Source organism: Coturnix japonica, chromosome 6, assembly GCF_001577835.2.
Source record: "Coturnix japonica isolate 7356 chromosome 6, Coturnix japonica 2.1, whole genome shotgun sequence".
Taxonomy (NCBI): Eukaryota; Metazoa; Chordata; class Aves; order Galliformes; family Phasianidae; genus Coturnix; species Coturnix japonica.
In genome coordinates this window covers 18,685,469-18,705,962 of record NC_029521.1, presented here as the reverse complement: position 1 = coordinate 18,705,962, position 20,494 = coordinate 18,685,469, and the positions used below count along the sequence as shown (strand labels likewise).

The following is a 20,494-nucleotide window of genomic DNA, read 5'->3' as shown; positions in this document are numbered from 1 at the left end:
ACGCCGCGGTAATGGCAGGGAGCCGGCTGCAGCCAGCGCGTTAACGCCTGTCCCAATTTGGCGAGAGCAACCAACAGGGGAATGGCTGGGAATAGGGCCTGGTGCCCCCCGCAGCGCCCAGACACCGTGGAGCCACCGGCAGCACCTGTTAACGAACCAGGTGAAGTAATTCTGCGTGTCGTGCTAATCAGGGGGGATCTCGCACCACCAGGCCATTATGTCTAATTGCGGCCCATTATCTCTTTCTTTGATACTTAATTAGATGCCAATTAACCTGATAAAACCAACCGAAACGAGGGGGGGAAGAGGGATCTTTTGGTCTCAGTTCATTTTGCTGAATGGTATTGCCCCTAACTCTTTATAATTGTCCACTATTTTTTTTTAAGTCCCGGCCTAACGTTGTTTTGTAAAGGCGTTTGGTAGGGAACTGATCCCAGCAGCGGATTGGAATTCGGGAGGTGAGGTGCTTAAGTTCCCATTTCAGCTCTCAGTTACTCTTCCTGGGCAATCGCGAACAGCTGTGGAGGTGTCACCAAACCCCGGGCAACACTGAATGGCTTGTGTGGGAACTGGGCTCCTGCTTAGTTTTGCTTTGACTCGCACAGAGTTACGGCGCTTTGTCCCTCTGTTGCGCAAAGAGCTGAATTCCGTGATAAATAGCTTTTAATGCAAAGCACGCGTTTGGTCCCACAGTGCTGAATGGGGATAGCTGCGGCGTGTGAGTCGGGAGGGCGCAGCGCTCCGGGTGAGTCAGAGCATTTGTTATTTATGGTGTGTCGGCCTGCATTGTTCCCGTGGGCAAAGGAGAGCCTGGTGATGGCCCTGTTAGTGTTCACGGCTACTTCAAACAGAAAGCATCCATTCCGAAACAATCGATCTCGTTGATGCCTAATTGGCTATCTAATAGCACCTATCAGGACATCAAAGGGCGAGCTGGATAACCTAGTTAGCATTTCCAAAGGGGAGCAGTGAAGGATACAAACAGTGATCAGCGGTCTCACCGCCCTCCGAGCCGAGCCCTGCCGAGTGTTGGTGGCCGCATCTCTTCCCGTAAGACGCTGGAAGGAGACTCCCTCTGGCTCGGGCTTTCACCAATTCACCTATAGAGTTGCCTACCTAGGCTAGAAATTATTTTGCTTGAGAGAGATTACTTTTCTTATTATTTATTTATTTATTTATTCCGATTTCTGGCCGTAGTTTCTTATGCTGTTGAGCTAAAGTAGGGGCAGAGTACATATGTTAATAGACCTGGTACACCGGCCCTATTCTTAGTGAATACAAATACTTCAGCTTCTAATAGCAGTTCTGGAAAGACCAGAGAGAGGCCTTTCAGTATCTAAGGGGAAAACACAAGGAAGAGGACAAACTCTTTAGTGAGATCAGCTGTGATAGGGTAAAGGGAAATGGTATCAAACTAAAAAAGGGGAGATTTATATTGGATATAAGGAAAAAGTTTTCTACAGTAAGAATGGTGGGGCATCACCCAGAGAGGTGGTGGGTGCCCAAGGTCAGGCTGGATGGGGTCTCTGAACACCTGATGGAGCTGTAGATGTCCCTGTTCATTGCAGGGCAGTTGGACCAGGTGGGTTTTCAGGGTCACTTCCAACTCAAATGATTCTATGATTCTGGTGCAGTGTGAGCCTCTAGAATCTGGTACAGGGGAAGTGCCAACAATGTTTTTTTTGATAGCAGATATAACTCCAGTGATACAAAATCTAAAGTGATAAAAAAGAATGGATCAGGAAAGAAACAAAGTCTTCTCTAAGTGCCATATTTCTGCAGGAGGTGAGGGGATTTCTTTCTGCCCTCCCAGGTTCATCAAAGTTCCCAAGTTTCTCAAGTCAGCACCTCTTCCTGGTGGGAGCTACAACAGCCCTGTGACACCTCCTACCCCTTCCCCATCTGTTCCGAGGTTTTGTGGTCCACAGATGTGGCTACCACCTCCCCCGGGGTGGGGGTGGAGAATCCTAGGGACTTAAACATCTAATTTAATAGACGATTCCAATTAAATAATAAAGAAAAAAAAAAAGTTGCAGATCTCACATACTTTCAGCAAACAGTGGAATAAATCAACTGCTTCCCTTCCCTACATCCCCAAATGACATAAGGTAACATCTGTTCAGGTATGTCACTGATCCAAGTCTTATGCCTGGCTTAGTTCTGGCAGTGGGGATGGAGAGAATTTCTCTGGTAGCTGTGCACTGCTCTGTGCCTCTGGTGTAATTCTGAACATGAGGGCTCTTGGGCTTGGCAGAATCTCTGTCCTGCTGGAGAGCCACTGGAGATACCCATTCCCTTGGGGAAGCACACTGCTTGCAGGTGTGTGCTCGACTAGTAGCTGCTGAATCACAGCAGTTTCTGGGTACCACAACATTTGGCCTTGGTGAAGCAGTTGGGCTCTGCAGTTACTTGCAGTGCATCACATATGTTGAAGTTCTTTGCATGACCTGTGGGATGAAGCCTGAGCTCCTTGAATGGGATTTGGTCAGGCAGGGGGTTATTCAGAAATGGCTGCTCTGTGAAATAACATAGAAATAGTGAGAACAATGGTGCTTTTTTTTTTTTTTTTTTTTTTCCTGTGAAAAGAGGGACCATGCACAGCTGTTCAGAGGTAGCTATTAAATCTGGATGTGATTAAAATGAATGTGCAAATTCCAAGCTTTTTTTGGAGGACCTGGTACTTTGGATCAGTGATGTTTTAGAAGCTGTAGGTTTGGTGGCCTTTATGAGTGTGTTTCTGAGACAGGGGGGAGCCTCGTCTGCAGCTCATTGCCCAACTGCTTGAGCACCTGCATGGACTTAGGCATGTCAGCCAAACTGACCATCTGGCATCAGTGGTAACTGAACTGCTATTAACAGCTGCGCCCAGCACCCTGTAAAGGACAGTGCAATCTCACTGCCTGAGCAAGAAATCCTGCCTCTCCCAGTCCTGCCTTAGGGGATGGTGTTGGAAGGGAAGTTACAGGGCCCATGCAGTTCCTGGGCTATGCGGGCTGTGCAAGGTATCCACATAGCTCCTGTTCCTAGGTTCTAACACTCCCCTGCATTAGGGGTTATGGTGAGACAGTGGGGGTCGGAGGGATCAGTAGTGCGATGCGCTCAATCCTAGTGTCCGTGAAGTTATGGGAATGCTTGAAAGGATGAAAATTGGCAGCGTTAATATGGTTTTCTCTCTGACACGGGGTGTTCTGAAAAAGGGGAGGGTGAAACGGATGGAGGGGGGGAGGGGGGAGCGAGCTGGTTTGTTTGAGGAACATGACATAGATACTGATTATTATTACTTATGGAGAGAAAACTCGCATTTACCCATACATCTGGGCTCTGTGCGTTGCTCTTTTTGTAGAAAGTCACAGGCCCCTTCCCTATTCCAGCCCGGTTCCCAGCCTTGCTAGGGTGGGATGTGGGGGGATGCCTTCGCGGTGCCCTCCCCGAGTTACAAAGGCATCGCCTTCCTCGGGAAGCTCCATGTGGGCTGGGGACGGTTCGGGGTTGATGAGGTGCGAGCGCTGCTCGCTTCTTGCTTTGATCGCTCGGGTCTTTGGGAGGTTGGGGAAGCTTTCTGGCTAGACGGGTGGCGCCAAGTCCAAGGTGAGAGGGCCCGCTGCACCGCCGAGCCCCAGCCCAGGTGAAAGCTCAGCCCCGGGGGATAGGAGTTTGCGGTCAGCGGACACCAACCGCTTTCCCCAGGTCCGCTCTGCCGGTGACGCGCCTGGCGGAGGAGCTGGCAGCCGAGATTCGCTCATCCCGCAGCCTTCCGTCTGGCCGGGCGCTCTCGATGTCGGTGTCGGGATACCGCGGCCAGACAGCTAGCGGGTAAGAATTCCGCTGGTAGCGGCAATATCGGTATCTTTAAACGCCCCTTCGCGGGGCTGGGCCTGCCCGGTGCCCTGCCCTCCGGGGGATAGGGGCAGGTTTGCACTTCAAGAGGGTTTTCCCGGCCCTGCAGACACGCTGGAGCCAGGGCCTTGTAGACATTTGCCAGACGTGTGAACTTTCTTCCTCTCTGGCAGCTGTTATCTCTTCTCGATTCCCACTTTGATGTGGCTTCACACTTGCAAACGGGACTGAAGCGTCTGTATAAGAGCTGATCGAGGCCGGCAGCCCCAGCCCCTCACCGCCATGAGCCAGGCCGACTTTTCCCTGGCAGCAGAGTCCAAATCCCACGGGGTGCGGCCCCACATCTGCTGCGTTCCCCCTCCCCGCGCCCCCACCTCGCAGGACCGCGGCCGCAATTCCCTCCTGGTCAGGGCCGAGCCCCGACGAGGGAGTCCGAGGCTGGAACAGCCCTCAGACTGCGAGCCCCGCGAGGAGCGGCAGAGCAGTACTGGACCCCAGGAGCCCAGCGAGCAGTGCCCGTCGGAGCCAGGTGTGTGAATAGGGTGTGGGCGGGTGTGGGTCGGGACCTCAATTCGTGCCGGTGCAGCGGAGGTAGTGGAGGCTCTCCGGCTGCGGGAAGAAGCCTCACCACCACCCCTTCCATTATTTCGGCAGCCCCTGACGGCGGCTGGCAGAGCGCCGACGAGTCATCTGGCTACGAGAGCGAGAGCGCTGGTGGGGAGCGGTCCGAAGTGGAAACGCCTTGCGGGAGCCGCGGGCGGCAGCGGCGGGCGCGGACTGCGTTCAGCTCGGAGCAGGTGTGCCGGATGGAGAAGACCTTCCAGCGCCAGAAGTACCTGGGAGCCTCGGAGCGGAGGAAGCTGGCTGCCGCCCTGCAGCTCTCGGAGGTCCAGGTGGGTGCCGGCCGTCCCGCGTGGCTGCGCTGAGCCCATCTAGCGGTCTTTGGCTGGGTTCTGCTGTTTAATATCTTAGAAATTAACCAGCCAAGCCTCGATGTACGTCTAGTTGTGTATATCTTACAAAGCTTATAGACGTTCTTAATACCCCAAAGTGATTGATCCTTAACCTGTCCTCGCTCTGATCCTCTGTGCTTGGTTAGTTCGGGCATTAGCCCAACCCAGGCAATTAAAGGAAAGCGAGCATGGAAAGGTCCGGCGTACTACCGTTGTTTGCACTTGTAAGCAAAGCACTGAGCCGTTTCTCTTCCTCCCCCTCCCAACCCCCCCGCCTTGTTTCTTAGATCAAGACCTGGTTTCAGAACAGGAGGATGAAACTGAAGAGGCAAATCCAGGACCAACAGCACAGCCTCATGTCTCCTGCTCCGCACTACAGCTTTACCCCGGGAACCACACCTCCAGCCCTCCTTCCCGATGAAGGCTTTCCGTTATCTTTCCACTATCCCTTTGCTCCACAGCATCAGAGACTCCTGCCTCTTCCCCCTGTGTCTGCGATGCAGCTCAGCTTCTCCTTCCCCAGATACGATGCTTTGCAAAGCACCTATCACTTCATGGCAAATGAGCTGCCGTACTACCATCAACACTTGTTTCCTCCTCATCCTTCTTTCCATCCAGTAATTCAGAATAAAATGGACAATAAATGCCATCCTGTGTATGCCTGATAGTGAAAACATGGCAGGGAGAAAAAATGAGTGGTGTAATGTATTATTTTCTGCTCAGATGGATTTTTTTGTGTGTGTTTGATTTGTAATTTTATATGTTTATTTTTTTAAGTTAAGTGTAAAAAGTAATAATTTAATATTTGTACTAACCAGCATTAAAATTTATTGGATGTGGTGCCTCTCAGTCTTATTTGTCTCACCTTTTTGAAAAGCTTTATTTTTTCCCCCCCAAAAATTCTATCTTCCTTTGATTTCTACATGCCCTGAAGAGATACCTTAAGCACAGTTGAAATGTGTAATTACGCTAAAGCTATGCTGCACTTACAGTTTGTGACTACAGCCTTTTACTTTGTGCCTGCTGCTGCTGAAAGGGAAGTAAAGAAAGAAAAACCAGAGGGAAAACTTACATTTGAAAGATTTCCCACAGTGTAGGATAAAATTAAGCTTATTTTGGACTGGGAATTGCACAACTCCAGTTTTCATATGCATATAAATTGTTAGGCATCACCTGCGCAAAGTGTGTAAAGGTTTCACTTGTGAACTGCTTTTCCAGTAATGGGGAAGAATTAAAACACTGCAGGCATATTACCTGGTTTTTCTGCAGTCAAGCTGAGAGGGGTTCTGTATGCTGTTATGTTTGAGAGCTTGAGCCTTACCAGTTGTTTTGTACTGTGTTTGAGGCACAGCAAAGGAGGAAGATAAAGGTGAGTTTCTCTTCTGTATGTTAATTGTTGTATTCCTTTGCACTTCCAGTCCATTTTCCACCCGAGAGCTCCAACTGTGTTAATCACAGATGTTCATTAAGCCATAGCATTTTTTAAACAGTGATTAAATAGTTCAAATACTCAGTACAGAGTTCTAAAGTTTTACAATTAGCAAAACCAGCATCTTGAAAAAGATTTAAGAGCATAATTAGAGTTCTGTTAATAGTCGTATTATCTAAATGAGATTTTAATCTGCAAATTTGGCCTTTGATTCCCCACTGGATGCTCACGGTAATTGCATATTTTGCAACACTCTTTAGGTAAATTGATGCTTTTAGGAGAAGCAGTATTTGAAGGGAGCAGCTTTAGTTTTTTGCTCTAACGATCCTGAAACTTTATTGTCCCTTTCCTATTAGGAAAAAGCAGTGATTCTTAGATCATGGCTTTCATTCCTCTCGGGGAAGGGATCAATTAGCACTTTTCTTTTAGAATTTAATGAAGTTTATTCAACTCTTCTAAGTGCATTAGAAACTAGATTGATTGCTGCAATGTAGTTTTGATTTTACCCTTGTTGCCTTCAACCCCAGGGGCCACGAGTTTCAGTGTAACAGCCTGGGGTCTCCACATTTGAAATGTCTAAACCTGATGCTGTTGTAACACTTAAGAGGGGCAAGGCTGGCAGTAAACTTGCTGGTCAGCAGGGGAAGCAGCATCTAGAATTTACAGGGTAACTGGTCCTGAGTCACCATGCTGCATTTTCTCTGGGTTTCACAGCTGCAGATTAATGCACCTTTTGTCCTACCTCAGAGCAGAGTCCCGGTGGGGCAGGGAGGAAAGAGGTGTGGTTGTGCTGGGAGAGGGGATCTCCTCTGAGTGACAATGATGGGTTATTCCCCTTCCTCTCCTGTAAGGTAAGGTATGGGTGCTTCTTGACAGCATAGATGGCAATTAGGGTTTGGGGTATTACATCAGAGGAAATAATCTGAACAGAAGCTAGGATTGTAGGCAGAAGTCTATCTCCTATTCCTCACCATCCCCTGTTGTCTTCCAAGAGCTAGCTTTGCTTTCCTCAACCTGAAACACAAGTGGTGGGGGAAGTGAAAAACAGCAGCATTGAGCAATGGGGTTGTAGGCCATGCTTGTCAACTTCTTTTTATTCAGGACCTCTACCTCAAAATGAGATATTCTATTGTTATTTTTACTGGACAATACAAACTTATTTAGTTTTGGTTAGCAATCAGGTTAGGATGGTCAAGGGCAAGAGAGATGTAATCACACCTGCTGGTGTAGCTCTATGCTGATGCAGGGTGTGCTTCTCATTACTCCCTACCTGCAGGCTTGAATCTGCCATTCTCTGTAAAGCTTGCTTGAGGATTTTAAGGAGCAGTCCCAAGAGTACCTGATGCAAGCCTAACGCTGCACTGTAGCTTGGAGTTATTGAATCTGCCAAGTTCAGTTGAAGCTGTAGTTGTAATAAATAACAAATGTTTTATTTTTGAGTGATTGTAGTAGAACAAAACTTGGGAACAACGTGTGTGTTTTAAGCAGTAGGTATAAGTTACAAGGCTATTTGGCACTGGCATGAAAAAGATGGTTGACAAGTAATCTGTTAGCTTCCTGTGTTTAAAAGCAGCCATATAGGGGGGAAGTGACATCAAGGACTGTGCAAAGCATACAGACAAAATATTAGGCAATCTGTGTTTGGTCAGAGGGCTGACACATATTGTATCATTTTCCTTTAATTTGCTTGCTGTCATCACTATGTTATCTCATTATGTAGTTACTGTATACCTGGAAATATAATAAATGTTCCCTTTTCCTAGTGAGGAGCCCCACCTGAATATAGGCTATTTTCTGAAAATAAACTTTTGGAAAAGAAGTGTTTCAGTACAGTGAACTGAAGGCTGTAGAACTTTCAAGACTTTCACTCTCAATATTATACTTTGAGGTTGTTGTTTCTTTTTAACATTGGTGTGTGTGTGTGAAAGATTAAACAATAAATCATCCACATGTTTAATATAACTAAATAAATAATTATTCTTTGGATATTTGGCAGATTACATTATATTTGGTGTTGTTAACAAGAAGGTAGGTAGGGCTGGAACCTCAGTCCTTTGTGGTCGTTGGTTAAAGTCACAGCTGGGATCACAGCGGAGTACACAGGCAGTGCTGGGCTGGGGGGAAACAGCAAGGCTGTGCCTGGCAAAGCTGTCTGCGGGAGCTGAGCTGGAACAGGGGGCACCAGCAGGGCTGGGCTGGGCCCTGCTGGGTGGAGGGGAGCACCGGGGGTAGAGGAGACACTGACATCCACCCCATGACGACAGCTGGGTGTCACCGTATCCGGGTAACAGCGATAAGGAAGGAACAGGCCTGAGACAAGGGCTTCCACCCTGGCATCCTGCGTCTCACGTTTAAATTTCATGCGGCGATTCTGAAACCAGGTCTTTATCTGGGGATAAGAAATCAAAAGTCAAGAACCATCCCAGTCTGCTCCATTCCACGCAATGACGTGCAAGCACCCTGTCTGACTGGGTGGGTAGCAGCTACAAGATACGGAGCTGATAATGCTGCTCTGATGGTGTAGTGATTTGGCTCACCTGCAGCTCAGGTGCAGCAGGGCTGATTCTGCTCTGAGGGAAATGCCACTACGTCTAGGCATCGTTTTAAGAGAGAAACAGCCAGAAATCTGGTTTTTATAAGTCAGTACAAACCCACACCACAATGCTAGCCGAGACGAGGATGCCAACTCTCCGCAGTTCTGCGTGGCAACGGGGCAGAGCCGGCCGCAGACCCGCCCCGCCCCTCCCTCCGACCCCACGCCTGCTCACCTGGCTCTGCGAGAGGTCCAGCGCCGCCGCCAGCCGCTTCTTCTCGCTGGCTCCGATGTAGCGCTGCTCGCGGAAGCTCCGCTCGAGCTCCTGCAGCTGCGCCGCCGAGAATTTGGTGCGGGGCCGGGAGCCGCCTCCCGCCTCCACCTCGTGCGCGGGGCTGCCCCGCTGCGGGTCCGTTTGTACTGAGTGTGCTGCGGGGAGGGGGAGCGGTGTCGGAGAGGTGGTGACGCGGGCAGCGCCGCACGCGCCTCTGTTATTCTTCCGACGGCCGCCAGCAGCGGTCCCGCTGCTCTCCCCCCGAGCTGCGTGGTTATCCCCGCCGCGGCTGCTTTGCGCCAACCACTCTACCGAGAAGGGGCCCTTCTCCATGACAGCGGGGCTCTCCCCGTTCTCTGAAACCGTCCCTGAGCTGGGGGCAAACATTTAAAGCACCTTCCGCGGCGTGGTTAGCCTAGCATCAAATGAGGCCGAGAACAAAGGACCCCGTTGAGAGGCCTTTAATCTCCCTCTCAGGTGATTGTTACATCCGCCTAATCTCTGAGCGCCGCAGTTAGCGGGTTAGCGGGGCTCAAGGCTGCCTGACCTGGCGCCAAGTTCAGCCCTGAGTCACCCCCTGGCCGTGCAAGCGCTGATAACTGCGTAGCGGCCTGTGCTGGCAGTTATGACCCCGACTCCAACCACAGCGCGATTTTCGGTCTTTATCTCCCTGGGACTAAGGATGAGGATTCGGAAGGGGTTGTTGAAAATGGACTGAGGGCTCTTTTGTAAGAGCTAACCCCAGATCTGGAGCTTTTCTTGCTTGCTTGGAGGAATACTCTTGCCTTTCTATCAGCAAAGTGATCTGAGGTATGAATAAGTACTCACTGGGCTTAGAAACAAGGGAAACGTGGAGTATCTCCCCACCATGCCCATAAGCAACGTGCTGCTGTTTGTTAGCTCAGGGTGCGTTGGTGCTGTTTGGACTTAGAGCTTTTCCCTGCTGCCCATGAGGCTGAGGGCTGATAAAGGCTTTCTCTGTGCTTTGAAGTGCACGGTGCAGTTGCTGACCTGTTTGTGCAGTTTCCAAATCCTAAATAAGTTTTCAAGGAGGGAAGAGTCTCAAGTAGATTGCAGAGGCGTTAGCACGGCAGTTTGTTAGGTCATTTGTTAGAAATCAAGGTGGGAAGTTCTGACTCCTCTAATAAGGAGTTGAATGAGTTAATTCTTATGAATTCATTTAAGACCCAGACTGGGCAATGAAATTATGCTTTAGGATGTTGGACAGGACAAGAAAAGTTGAGAAAGTGACCAGGTGGCTTGAAAAACATCTCCTTTCCCCACACCCCAAGAAATGTGTGCATTTCAAAGTAAACAGTTCTGATGTTTTTATAAAGTAGATCAAAGAAGAGGAGTAAACTCTGTTCAGAGGCAGACTGTTCGAGGATGATTCAGATAAGGGCGAGAAAAGAACCTCTTTTACGGTCTGAAGTGGGCTAGGGATGGTACAGTCCTTATCCTCTGCAAACACGGGCTAACACATTTACAGGTTGTTGCAGTAAACAGCTGCCACTGCTTGAGTTTATACAGCCAGAGATAATGAACTAGCTTTCACACAGCGTCGAACGTGTTTGAGACATCATGTTAATTCGGAGACTTCAAAGAAATCCGTGTCACGGCGAAGTATTTGCAGTGAGCTGGCAAAAGTCAAATAATGCCACCCTTCGGGCCGCTTTCCTTTAAGACTGTCTATATTTTCTAAGGCAATCGTGGTTTTCTTTTTCCTCTCATAAAATGCAGTAGGAATTACGTGCCCCTTTGTTTAGTGTTGAAACCCGACCCGACATTTTTAGAAGCTGCCTTTAGTATGCTTCATACATATGTCCGCAGATCTTTTGTTCTCCTTGTTAATGAGTTCTCTTGAATGTCAAGTTGGGTACTTCGCTTCTCCCCCCCCTCTTGTTTTAAAGAGGTTTCCCACCCACAGCAGTCTCTGACTTTTAAACACTACCAAGGTGCAAGTTACAACTTGTATCTGTGCCTTTTAATGAAGAAAAACAAACAAAACCCGGAGAAATTTCGAGGAGGAGACTGTAGCTAAGTCTTCTTTGATGACAATGAGTTATAAGTACATTCAAAATGATTTGCCTGAAATGGACCACTACTGACAGTTTTAGTCAGATTGGTTCGTAGTCCTATAAACAACTATAGAATTATAAGCGTGTAATAAGTCAATTAATCGTAAATGTACATGTTTGAATCTATTAACCAGAGATTTTACTGTATAGAGAGCGGAGCTTACAGTGCTGGTTAGAAACCTGTACGTTAGTTCTGGAAACTGTTTTGAAAAATTATGAAGAGATACACTTCTTAAGTGAATCATTACAATGCATTTAGTGTTACAGATAACATCTAATCAGAAGGAGCAGTAAAACATCATTCCTTTATGTTATTGTTTCTACGTGTTAATTGCTATTGTGCTGATTCTGGTAGATGAACAACAAAGGGGAGTCCTGCTATGATGGCAGCTCTAAAATTTGCATTTTATTGTTAATGTGGGGCTTAGTGTGCTCTGTTTTATTTCTGTAGTGATTGATGCTATTTATTTATTTTACCCAACCAGATTGGAAGAATTGCCCTTACAGCTTTTGGGAGCAAAGCTTTAGTTTCAAAAGGCACAGGAAATCAATATAAAATTTTTGTAGTTATTACGTGAATTTTCCAATCCATGAAAGGATAAAAGGTTTCTGATGCTTCCTCTCCTCTTTTATTTTCTTCTCAAGACCAAATCACATCAGAAAACCTTTATATAATTTGTGCTTAAGAAGCTAGGAGTAGACATTTCTACCTTGTCCAGTATATACTGAAAACCCATTATCTTTTTGGAGAAGAGGGGAAAAAGTAATCTCAGATTTTTCCATCTGCTCTTAATGAAGCCCCACACAGATTTGGGTCAGAATTACTCTGAGAACTTCTGCTGAGGTTAATGCATTTGCTTTTAAAATGATACAAGTATTTTTAATTTATAGTTCTAAGTAGCACAGCATAGACATACTGAGCTGCTTCTTTGACAGTACAACATATTGGAAACATTGTTTTTTGCCTTGGTGCAATTGTCAGCAGAAGACCACATTCTAACACGAAGTGGCTGTGGTAGATGTCCTTGTTTTAAATACTGGCCCAATTCTTGTAAACAGAAGTGAGGTCTTAATGTCAGAGCTTTATTTGATATCGTGTGACTGCCCTATACAGAATGTTTAGTGTCCTCCTGTGTTCTAATCTCAATGTTAAAACAAAAAGCTAAACTAAATCCATTTTTTGTTCAACACCACCGTTTGCCTGTAAAATCTTTCTGCCGTTTGATGCTGCCATTGATAATACATCTTTTTTGTTGTTGTTTTGTTTTCTCTGCATCTGCAGAATAAAACTAAACAAGGCCTTCAGCAAAACTATGAGGGCACGTATGTGGCCATGAAAGTCATAAACACGAGAATGACTCATGTTTTAAGAGACTAATATTGTTCATGCTTTGTGTTATGACAGTGGTTTAATTGAGGTGTAGAGAGTAGTTTAAAGTGCCTCTCACAACCTTCAAAGGATTCTGATGGAGTAATTGCAAGGCTGTAAGAGAACACCACGCGAGGGCAATTACAATTTAAAGGGTCATTGCTGGGTGTTTCTACTTAGCAATTATCACTCAGTCGATCCTTTGGTGAAACACCTATCTGGTCTTTCATTGATTGTTAGCCCCTTCTGTGATTACTTAGACGATAGAAAACACAATGGCCCGTTTCTTGTAGGCTAGAGAGGTGTATTGTAAATTGTACTCCTTTAAATGCTCCACATCTTAGGCTGTGAAATAATGATAACCTTTCATGACTGAGTTTTCTGTTTTCTTTTGGTTATTTCAGTGCACTGTGTTATAGAAAAGTGTTTTAGTTATTGCATCAGATGTGAAGAAAAGCAGTAGTTGTTCAGCATTGGCTTGGTTATGGAAGATATTAACATGTAGCAGCTGGGGTTTTTTTTTTTGTCAGTATACTAGCAGTGAATGTATCCACATTATGAGGTGCCCCGAGGATTAACTCAACTATCTGAAAAAATTCTACGGGCACTCATTCGTTTCTAGCTTGAATGAAGGATACACTAGGCTAAAGGGTATGTTTGCAGTAGAACTAGCAGCTCTCTGCTGTTGAAGGGAGATGTTTCCCTTACCTACATGCATTTTTCCTACTTGCTCTTCTGATTTGTCAAGGAGTATGCTTAGGTTTTCAGCTAGTAATAAACAAATGGTAAAGAAAGAATCAGATGCCTTTTTAACAACTGTGAGTGCTAAACCCAAATGGCTGGATGAGCTCCATGCCCTGTACAGAGGAATGCTTGGACTGTGGAAGTGGAAGAAATGGCATGAATCCTATTAGTAGTGAACAGGATTGGTGCTTCTGGGTAGTTTTTACACTCAGAAGGTCAGTATAGCTGTTCTTTTTGTCCCGATGGAAAGATTAAGATAAGAAGTACTTTGTTTACAGTCAAAGTGGTGATATTAGAAGTTATATTCAAGTAAAATAGTTTTAATGGAAATTGATATCTATCACATAGCTATATTCATGTTTACATGGGAGGATTCTATAGAACTATGTAATTACAATTGCAGATTTAACTCAGCGTCAGTGACATTCATCCTTTAATTTGCTAATCAGCACCTAGTTTTTCATGCAAGCTAAATGCATCTAATTGGCAGTGATCAAAGGTAATCCTTTCCATTTCAATCCAGCTGCTTCCTATCTACTGAATTGTTCATCTTACACCAAATTTTGCCATCTCAAGAAACACAGCTGGCAAAAACATATTAATCTAGGGAATACTGCTTTTGGTAACAGGCAGTCAACAAACTTCTATAGGGTCATCTCAGAAATTTTGTGAAACATTTAGAGAAGCTCTCTGAAACATCATCTTCACATTTAGGCATGCTCAGAAAAGCAAAGAAAATTATTATGGGTTACTTAAAAAGAAAAAAAGAACTTGAACTAAAGGTACATACACTATTTTTTGTGTACTGCGGAAAAATATTTTGGATCTATATTTATGTTTGTTGAAACAGCCTTTTAAAGGCAAAGTTTAGAATTCTTAGCTACTTATTTCCTAAGAGAGTGATCAGGCAGTGGCATAAGTGGCTGCTCAGAGAGGTGGTAGAATCACTGTCCCTGGAGCTGTTCAACGCTGAGGAAATATTGGTGATAGGTGGATGGCTGGACTGGATGATCCTGTAGGTCTTTTCCAACCGTGGTGATTCTATGATTCTACAGTGATATATGGCTTGATATTCTAGTTTCTAGAGTGACAGTATTTTGTAGGACTGGTGCACAGGTGTATATGTAACACAATGGTAATTAAATAATGATTTTTTTTTGAGGATTATTTTCACTTCCTATCTTTCTGTTTGCCGACTGACCAATGATTAGCTTTAGTTTGACTGTATAGAGTGTTTTCTGTTCTGTGCTGCTGTACATCAAAATGAATGGTGCTTGTTTGTATTGTGAAGGATCTTTTATGAAGGCACTGAATTACATCACTCTGAGCACTTCACAGTACTTATAGCAGAATCTGCTAATGGGCTCAGCACATGCAATTCCTTTTGTTATTTACTACCTATAACTGTAATTCAGCAATGGTTACCTAATAGCTTAGTTTTAACACTGCACTGTGCTCCTGTAAAAGGATAGTCTGTTATTGCTTTTAAGCTCCCTCTGACACTGTTATGTTTTTCTTGTGTAAGGAATATAATGTAATTATGGAAAAAAAATAGTTGAAATAGAAACACAGTATTTATTTGGAATTGAAATAGTGTTTGATCTGAATTTAAACCTACTCCTACTTACTATATTAAACAAATACTTTTGCATTTTTTCTTATAAAAAACTGACCTGCTTACACAGGAAGTTTGATCTTGACAGAAGAAATAAGTTGTCAGAAGCTGTCTGATTTATCATTACTATTTTTTAGTTTTGAGATTTTCCTTTCTTCTTTCCCTTCATTCGCTGGACACGTTTCTAAACTTATGGCTGACAAAGCTTTGGTCCTGTAGAATGAAGGAGGATGCTTAAAGAGGAAAAACAATAGAACTAGGAATACTGAGTTTAGACTGCATTGTAATACACGTGTCTTATGAGATGGAATTAAGTTGGCACGAAAAATTTTGGGGTTTTATTTTGTTTTTGTTTTAAACTTTTAGCTCTTAGTAGATTGCTTAATAATTTTAAAGATTTATTAAGAACAAGACAAACAAACAACTATGTGGCTGTGTATCAAAGCTCACTACATTTTGGTAATGGGAATAATTATTGTTATTCCGAATTCTGAAAGGGGCTGTATTACAAAAAATGCAACTTCAAGACCAGAAGAGCATCTGGATAGTATCTGAATAGAGAGCTAGGAGATATGGTTTACTGGTTTTCTGTAGGTATGGAGGATGGCTGGACTAAATGATCTTGTAGGTCCTTTCCAACCTTCTGATTCTATGATTTTAAGAGAGCAGAAACAACATGATGGCCAAGAGTCTTCCCTCCCTTGCCTCCTCATGTGCTTCACAAAAGCCCAGTCCTTTATTTCCTGCATTTCTGCTTTCATAAACCAAATCTTTCCCGGTTTGCCGTACGCTATCATCAATCCCTCACTTCTCATCTCATTACAGCTGCTTCTTTCTTCCCGTACCTACCAGGGAACTGTCAGCAGGGGGAGCGCTGAGAACGCGGCAGAGACGCTCTGTTCGATGGGCTGCGCTGGGAAAAGTGCTGCCCAGCCCGTGCGCTCTGCAGCTGGAGCATGCTGTGATAGAGAGAAAAATACGAATTCGCACCGTGTTGTCCATGTACAGTGTGAAGTCTAGTTGTTATGACTTAGCTTTCTGAGAGGAGCGCATGTGGGGCTTTCAAAAGTGAGATAAATTTTCAAGAGGCAAAGAAAAGGGTATACACTTAGTACTTCTTTACATATGTGGTATACAGGTATTAAGGATGCAAAGCATTAGAGTTCATCAATTAAATTGTTACACTGTTTGATACAGTAAAAAATAGATTAGTCCCTAACTAAGATATAATCAGTAGGATGTTGTGGTAGGCCTTTTTCCATACGTACATGTGTAAAGATTCTCTCTTAGCTGCAGTTTTTTGGTGTAAATACAAAGTTAACTGATGAGAAAGGAAAAACTCCCCCCCCCCCCAACTCCCCCAAATTAAAACCAAGGATTTTTGACTTCATGGATTTATTTAAGAGTTCACTGGGGGTCAGAAAACTGAGGCATGATGAGCAGGAGGAGGGAGAGGAAGGAGGAGGAAGGGGCACAAGACTTCTCAGCAATAATGATCTCATCAGTTTTTTTATACAGATCTTTTCATTCTTGCTTAGACATTGTAGTGAGATCGATATTTTTATATCTTCAGGGGAAAAAAGAAGGAAAATACGTGGATGCTGGAATGTGAATTTGAGGTCTTAGTTTCAGTTCAGAATGAACCTTGGTGTTCAGAGTAGTAAGTTGTGAGTAAAAATGTGCTTAGTTGGAAAATGCAGCTTTCAGATACGTTGCTTTCCCACTCTCACTTATTCCTGTGCTGGCAGGTAGTCTCACTACCTGTATCACTACCTGTCTCTACACTTGTCTGTAGATGGAGGTAGTGTGTCCAAACTTCCCCCACTCCACCCTATTCCCCCCACCTCCCCTAGGCCCTTTCCATCCACCCCTGCTCCATCTCCTTCCCCCCTCCCTCTCTCCCCCCCCCCCCCCCCCCCCCCCCCCCCCCCCCCCCCCGGATTCTGTGTCTGGAAGGTTTATAGGTTAAAATAATATATTATCTGAGATGTATTCAAGGCAAAATGTATGCTTTGTAATGCAATTTAATGTTTTATTTCATGGTTAGATTTATGCTATATGGTGACTTATCCCCCACCCCACAATACCCCCCCCCCTCGTTTATTTACATTATATCTTGTTTTATGTGCCTTTTTTTCTACCTTTATATGTAATACTGTAGGTTTCACTTGATTCTGATTAGGCCTAGCATTTCTTTATGTGAAAAGAAACCTTCCATTCTTTACAAGTGAGATAAGGAATATTATAAGATATTAAAATATTTATTTAATCTAGAATAATATGGTGCAATAATAAGCAAGTAAAATGGATAGTAGTGTACATAGTGTTATTTTCTCTGTGCATGAAGTTTTGCAAACCTTGTTAGAATTTGTGGTGTTGGGTAACACAAACTTTTGAACAGTGTGTGAAACATAAGGTTTTTATTTGGCATACAGTATACTTAGTTACATGGTTCCATAGTATTTTTCACAGAACTGATGTGATACATCTCTTTTTAGACTAAATAAAATAAATTGAACAGAAATGTAGTAAGATGTTAACAGGAAGATGAAAATCTCCAGTTCCTCTTCAAAGATGCCTGTGGGGGAAAAAGAAAAAAAAAAAAGAGAGAAGAAAAAAATTAGTATGCTCATTAGTTAATTTACTATTTACCAAGAGTCTGTTTTAACAAGGAAGAATTTACAAGCTGGCATAATGTAAGAGGTACTTAGAATCTAGGATTGGGTCCTAAGAATAACTATTGCACTATAGATACCCAACCTGGATAACAGATGCATGGCTGAGCCTCTGTGCCTTGACTTGCAGTGCAGTCCGTGAAGACTGAGTCCCAGCAACCGAGAGGCTTGGTGTTGCACTTCTGCAGTCTGTGACTCTGTTCCCCTTACTTTCAATTGAAGGTTTTTGAGAATAGCAACTTTATAAATAGTTTCTTACCAATGCAGTTACTTCAGATGAAACAGTTGACCAAGCAGTGTGTTAAATAGCTGCATAGATTCTTAAGATATTTTTCTTTCATGTAATTAAATCACAACAAATTACAAATGAGATTAAATAATCTCTCAAACACTACTACTTTGTGTTTGATGGTGAAGTGAGAGTTATGTGAACTAACCTTTCATTTCTGTGTATGCCCATTTTCTCCACGTTTCGATAGTCATCTCGGCAGCACTGTTTGGAATGAATGGCGGAGTACCTCAGTCGCCCCATTTTCCCATGCTCTATGCCTCTTTAGATCAAACTCTCAAAGAAGTATATGCATAGGAAAAAGGAACAACGAGCCAAATCAAGAAGTGGTGAGACCTGTAATAAAAAATGCATAGGTTAATAAGAATTGAATCTAAAAGTATTTTTGCAATGCATTTCTTTTCTTTTTCTTTTTTTTTTTTTTAATTCAGAGCTACAGATTTGTTAAAAAATAACGAAGGCTAGAACAGAGGTTAAAGCATGAAACAAATAACTTTAATCCCTGGGGATCAACAGGGACTTCACAGCGTTTAGTATCTTAAAAATTCAGTGTAATTTCCTGTTCTGAAATACATACGAGAAAACGGAGCTCTTGGAAAGAAGAAATGTAGTAATTTTTGTAGCAGGAATCAAAAGCTAAATTGCAAGTCAGTAAAAGTACGCTGTCTTCATATAATGAAGTTGGAACTGCTGCGCAATATTTAAGACTTGGATTTAAAGGCTGCAAAAATACATGTTAGAATTACCCACTGAATATACAAGAGGAGAAAAAAAAAAGAGTTATATATTACAAAATACTGTAAAATGAACTCTACAAGCGAAAGAAAGACGTACCTGGTTAGCTGTCTGATGCTGGAACTGCAACAGCTTCGTTTTCCTGAGAATTTATGCCTTGCTCAAGACCTTGAAGAAATATGAACAATACGATGTAACTGTTTTTGTAAGTGATAATCGGTTTGCCCCTTGCCAAGGTCTTTGCTGCACCTGCAGATTGGGTGCGCAAAAAGCGCTGCTTTGTAAAACTTCTGAAAACTTGAGAAGTATCATTCATATGTTGGGGGAGGTAAAAAATGGGAGTGCATAGAACAACAGGACTGATAGGAATAATTGAAGTGATGACTAGAAATACGCACTGAGAATGAAAACTTATCATCTGTGTTTTCTTTCACCTACGTCAATGGTTTGGACGATGTAAATCTGGGAAAGGACTCCTTGTTCTGAAAGGCTGTGTTGTGTTTTCTGTCTACTACCCCCCTTCTTTCAGAGCAAAGTTTTTTTTGAGAATCTCTATCAATGTCCTTCACTGAAATACAACTTTGCTAGGCGGATATCAAGGCCTGTGTACAAGGCTTTCCTCTCCTTATCCAGGCAGCAGTGAGGCTCCCTGATGGATGCCAAGGCTGGGAAATATCTTTCACTGTGTTTAATCCTATTTATTTATTTATTTATTAACAAATTCTTCAATCATTTGCTTTCATGTCGCTGTCTTTCTTTTAGGATCACTGTTATGAATCAACACTTGATTGACTACATAAAGGATTTATGAATTAGAAGAAATCTGGAGAGGTCAGCTGAAATTATTTGGAACTGATTCAGCTTAATTCAGAATACTTCATTGCCACACATAGCAGCAGTGCTAACTGTTACATGCTAATGACTATGAATAAGTTTGGACAGTCCCAAAATTCATTACATCTGCTCTTTCAGCATTAGATTTCTTTCATTAGACTCCTAGTCTTCATTATGTAATCAGGTTCAGGTTGTTCATTTTTATCATGACAAACAGTCATTGCAATCTGTCCTATTTACAGTGCCTTGGAATAGAAAGGTGTATATGTATTTTTTTTGTTTGTGATGAATCTTTCCCTAGATTTTTACAAAAGATATAATTGATTCTTTCAGTTTTTCTTCAGAGAGGTTCTGTGCTTCTGGACAGTAGCCATCCAACTTATGTTTCTAAGACAGTGTTTTGTGCTGCATAACATACAATGATTACTTCAGCTGTGTTATGCTTTCTGCCTTTGATCAGACAGTTATATTACTGGGAAAGAGAAAACCTGTCCCTCACAAACACATGGAATTTTCAGAGCAACTTTAGAAGATTGAACACTGGATTGCTGGATCAGCAGCTGGCCCATACACAGTGTTCAATCATGAGTCCTAGGCCATCTAATGCAGAGTGAGCACATTAAGAAACATGAAATATTATGTTTTTAAATAAGCTTGTACACAAAGTTTTGATAAGGGCTATGCCCATGGAAGCCCTTAGTGAAATCTGGAGTGAGGTCCTGTGAGTTCCATCATTATGAATAAGAGTGACTGTTCAGATGTGTTCTCACTGAGAGTAGTAAGATTCTTTATGTGTGAAGGAACAGTCTCTTGATTTGATTTTTATTCTTTTTCTTCTGGATTATAATTTGTATTATTGATTGGAAAAGTAGCTGGTACAGCTGATATATAATTTAACAGTCTTTCAAGATCAGAATGAAAGCATATTTGGTTTGGATTGCACAATTAGACCTTTAGTAAGTGATGCATTTTATTCTGACATAATAGAGCAGGCACTTTTGAAATTATAGAAAAAAAAAATAAAAATGACAGGAATGTCAGTCTTTTACCTTTGGTGTTGAATACAAAGAGGTTGTCTGATCCCTTTTAGCCTTGTTACATGATTTTTGAAATGTCCTCCATTAAGGTT

At 43.4% G+C, this 20,494-nt stretch overlaps 2 protein-coding genes and 1 long non-coding RNA gene across 5 annotated transcripts; 1 reads left to right on the top strand and 2 right to left on the bottom strand.

The window, feature by feature from the left end:
- The first annotated feature begins 300 nt into the window (after window positions 1-300).
- LOC107315954 (homeobox protein vent1-like) lies at window positions 301-6,494 on the top strand. The gene is made up of 5 exons (XM_015866908.2): window positions 301-745; window positions 3,688-3,813; window positions 4,011-4,366; window positions 4,492-4,730; window positions 5,078-6,494. Exons 3-5 carry the CDS (start codon window positions 4,120-4,122, stop codon window positions 5,453-5,455), a joined length of 864 nt encoding a protein of 287 aa, XP_015722394.1. The 5' UTR covers window positions 301-745; window positions 3,688-3,813; window positions 4,011-4,119; the 3' UTR covers window positions 5,456-6,494.
- Window positions 6,495-6,678: 184 nt separating this feature from the next.
- LOC107315958 (homeobox protein vex1-like) lies at window positions 6,679-9,493 on the bottom strand. Its single transcript, XM_015866912.2, has 2 exons — window positions 8,988-9,493; window positions 6,679-8,608 (listed from the first exon to the last, which is right to left on the bottom strand). The coding sequence occupies exons 1-2, from the start codon at window positions 9,411-9,413 to the stop codon at window positions 8,237-8,239; spliced, it is 798 nt and encodes a 265-aa protein (XP_015722398.1). The 5' UTR covers window positions 9,414-9,493; the 3' UTR covers window positions 6,679-8,236.
- A 7,742-nt stretch (window positions 9,494-17,235) lies between these two features.
- On the bottom strand, window positions 17,236-18,808 carry LOC107315947. 3 transcript variants are annotated; one of them, XR_004307811.1, is made up of 4 exons: window positions 18,631-18,808; window positions 18,374-18,517; window positions 17,945-18,132; window positions 17,236-17,716 (listed from the first exon to the last, which is right to left on the bottom strand). It is a non-coding gene; the product is annotated as an uncharacterized LOC107315947 (long non-coding RNA). The 3 variants fall into 3 exon arrangements; XR_001556126.2 differs by lacking the exon at window positions 18,374-18,517 and having other exon boundaries at window positions 17,236-17,410; window positions 17,593-17,716; window positions 18,631-18,750; XR_001556127.2 differs by lacking the exon at window positions 18,631-18,808 and having other exon boundaries at window positions 17,236-17,410; window positions 17,593-17,716; window positions 18,374-18,592.
- Window positions 18,809-20,494: the final 1,686 nt, after the last annotated feature.